At 38.2% G+C, this 1,258-nt stretch overlaps 1 protein-coding gene across 1 annotated transcript; it reads right to left on the bottom strand.

The window, feature by feature from the left end:
• Positions 1-575: 575 nt before the first annotated feature.
• On the bottom strand, positions 576-1,252 carry LOC111385836 (polyubiquitin). The gene has a single exon (XM_023010260.1). The coding sequence runs from the start codon at positions 1,208-1,210 to the stop codon at positions 749-751; it is 462 nt and encodes a 153-aa protein (XP_022866028.1). The 5' UTR covers positions 1,211-1,252; the 3' UTR covers positions 576-748.
• Between the last annotated feature and the right edge of the window lie 6 nt (positions 1,253-1,258).

Genomic DNA, 1,258 nt, shown 5'->3' with positions numbered 1-1,258 from the left:
TTAATACTGATGTCAACAAACTTATGTTAAAAAACTCACATGCTGTTGTGTAAGCCTAGAACATAGTCATTTTAATGAATCAATGATGTTATCAGCTAGTTAGATTTTACCACTTAGCGAGAATAAATATCGATAGATAAAGAAATAACTAACGAGTTGCATTTTCTAAGAAAATAAACGAATTATGACCAGATAATTTGCATATCATTTCCCTTTTCTGGCTTCGACTTTTCTTACTTTTATCTTTTCAATAAAGGATTATCCTACTTGTACATCAGAATTTACGCCCTTTTTTCTTCCGCCAATGATGAAATATCACTTGGCCATTATGTACACCTGAATGTGAACCCTAATGTACCTGTAATATAAACCTTCGATAAATAGGTTGGAAGCGTGACAACTTTAAACAAATTAATTTGCAGATATGATATTTGATCTATTAAGGAAGAACGAATTGGAAATTAAAACTTCAGAATTATTTAATCTGTGTATTACAAGATGGTTGTTATTCAAATTAGAGATGCAATAACTAAGAGAACGATTTTGTAAATGCCTCAAGATGAACAAAACATAGAAACATGTCTAAACAAATCAACTTCATTATTACTGGTAATTAACGAGACACGATTCAATTTCACAAAGCAACCAAAGGAAACACAACAATTATTCACACAATAACAACTCCTCACAAACACACAATTTTGATTTTAAAAGTTACACACACACATCTAAATTCTTATAACAAGCTTTAAAATCCACCCCTGAGCCTCAACACAAGGTGCAGAGTGGACTCCTTCTGGATGTTGTAATCCGCGAGTGTCCTTCCATCTTCAAGCTGCTTCCCAGCAAAAATCAACCTCTGTTGGTCTGGTGGGATGCCCTCCTTGTCTTGTATCTTCGCCTTTACATTGTCGATTGTGTCAGAACTCTCTACCTCTAAGGTAATGGTTTTTCCGGTCAGGGTCTTGACAAAGATCTGCATGCCACCACGAAGGCGGAGGACCAAGTGCAGGGTGGACTCCTTTTGGATATTGTAATCGGCCAGCGTCCGCCCATCTTCGAGCTGTTTTCCAGCAAAAATGAGCCTCTGTTGGTCCGGTGGGATGCCCTCCTTGTCCTGTATCTTTGCCTTCACATTGTCAATCGTGTCGGAGCTCTCCACTTCCAAAGTAATAGTTTTTCCCGTCAGGGTCTTGACAAAAATTTGCATTCCGCCACGAAGACGGAGAACCAGGTGCAGGGTCGATTCCTTTTGGAT

Source organism: Olea europaea, unplaced genomic scaffold (genome assembly GCF_002742605.1).
Source record: "Olea europaea var. sylvestris unplaced genomic scaffold, O_europaea_v1 scaffold33052, whole genome shotgun sequence".
NCBI classification, from domain to species: domain Eukaryota; kingdom Viridiplantae; phylum Streptophyta; class Magnoliopsida; order Lamiales; family Oleaceae; genus Olea; species Olea europaea.
The sequence above is the reverse complement of the archived record's forward strand: the minus strand, read 5'-3'. Positions and strand labels throughout refer to the sequence as shown.

Excerpts from the sequence above, each read along its gene's own strand:
- LOC111385836 (XM_023010260.1), bottom strand. The coding sequence starts at position 1,210 with ATGCAAATTTTTGTCAAGACCCTGACGGGAAAAACTATTACTTTGGAA.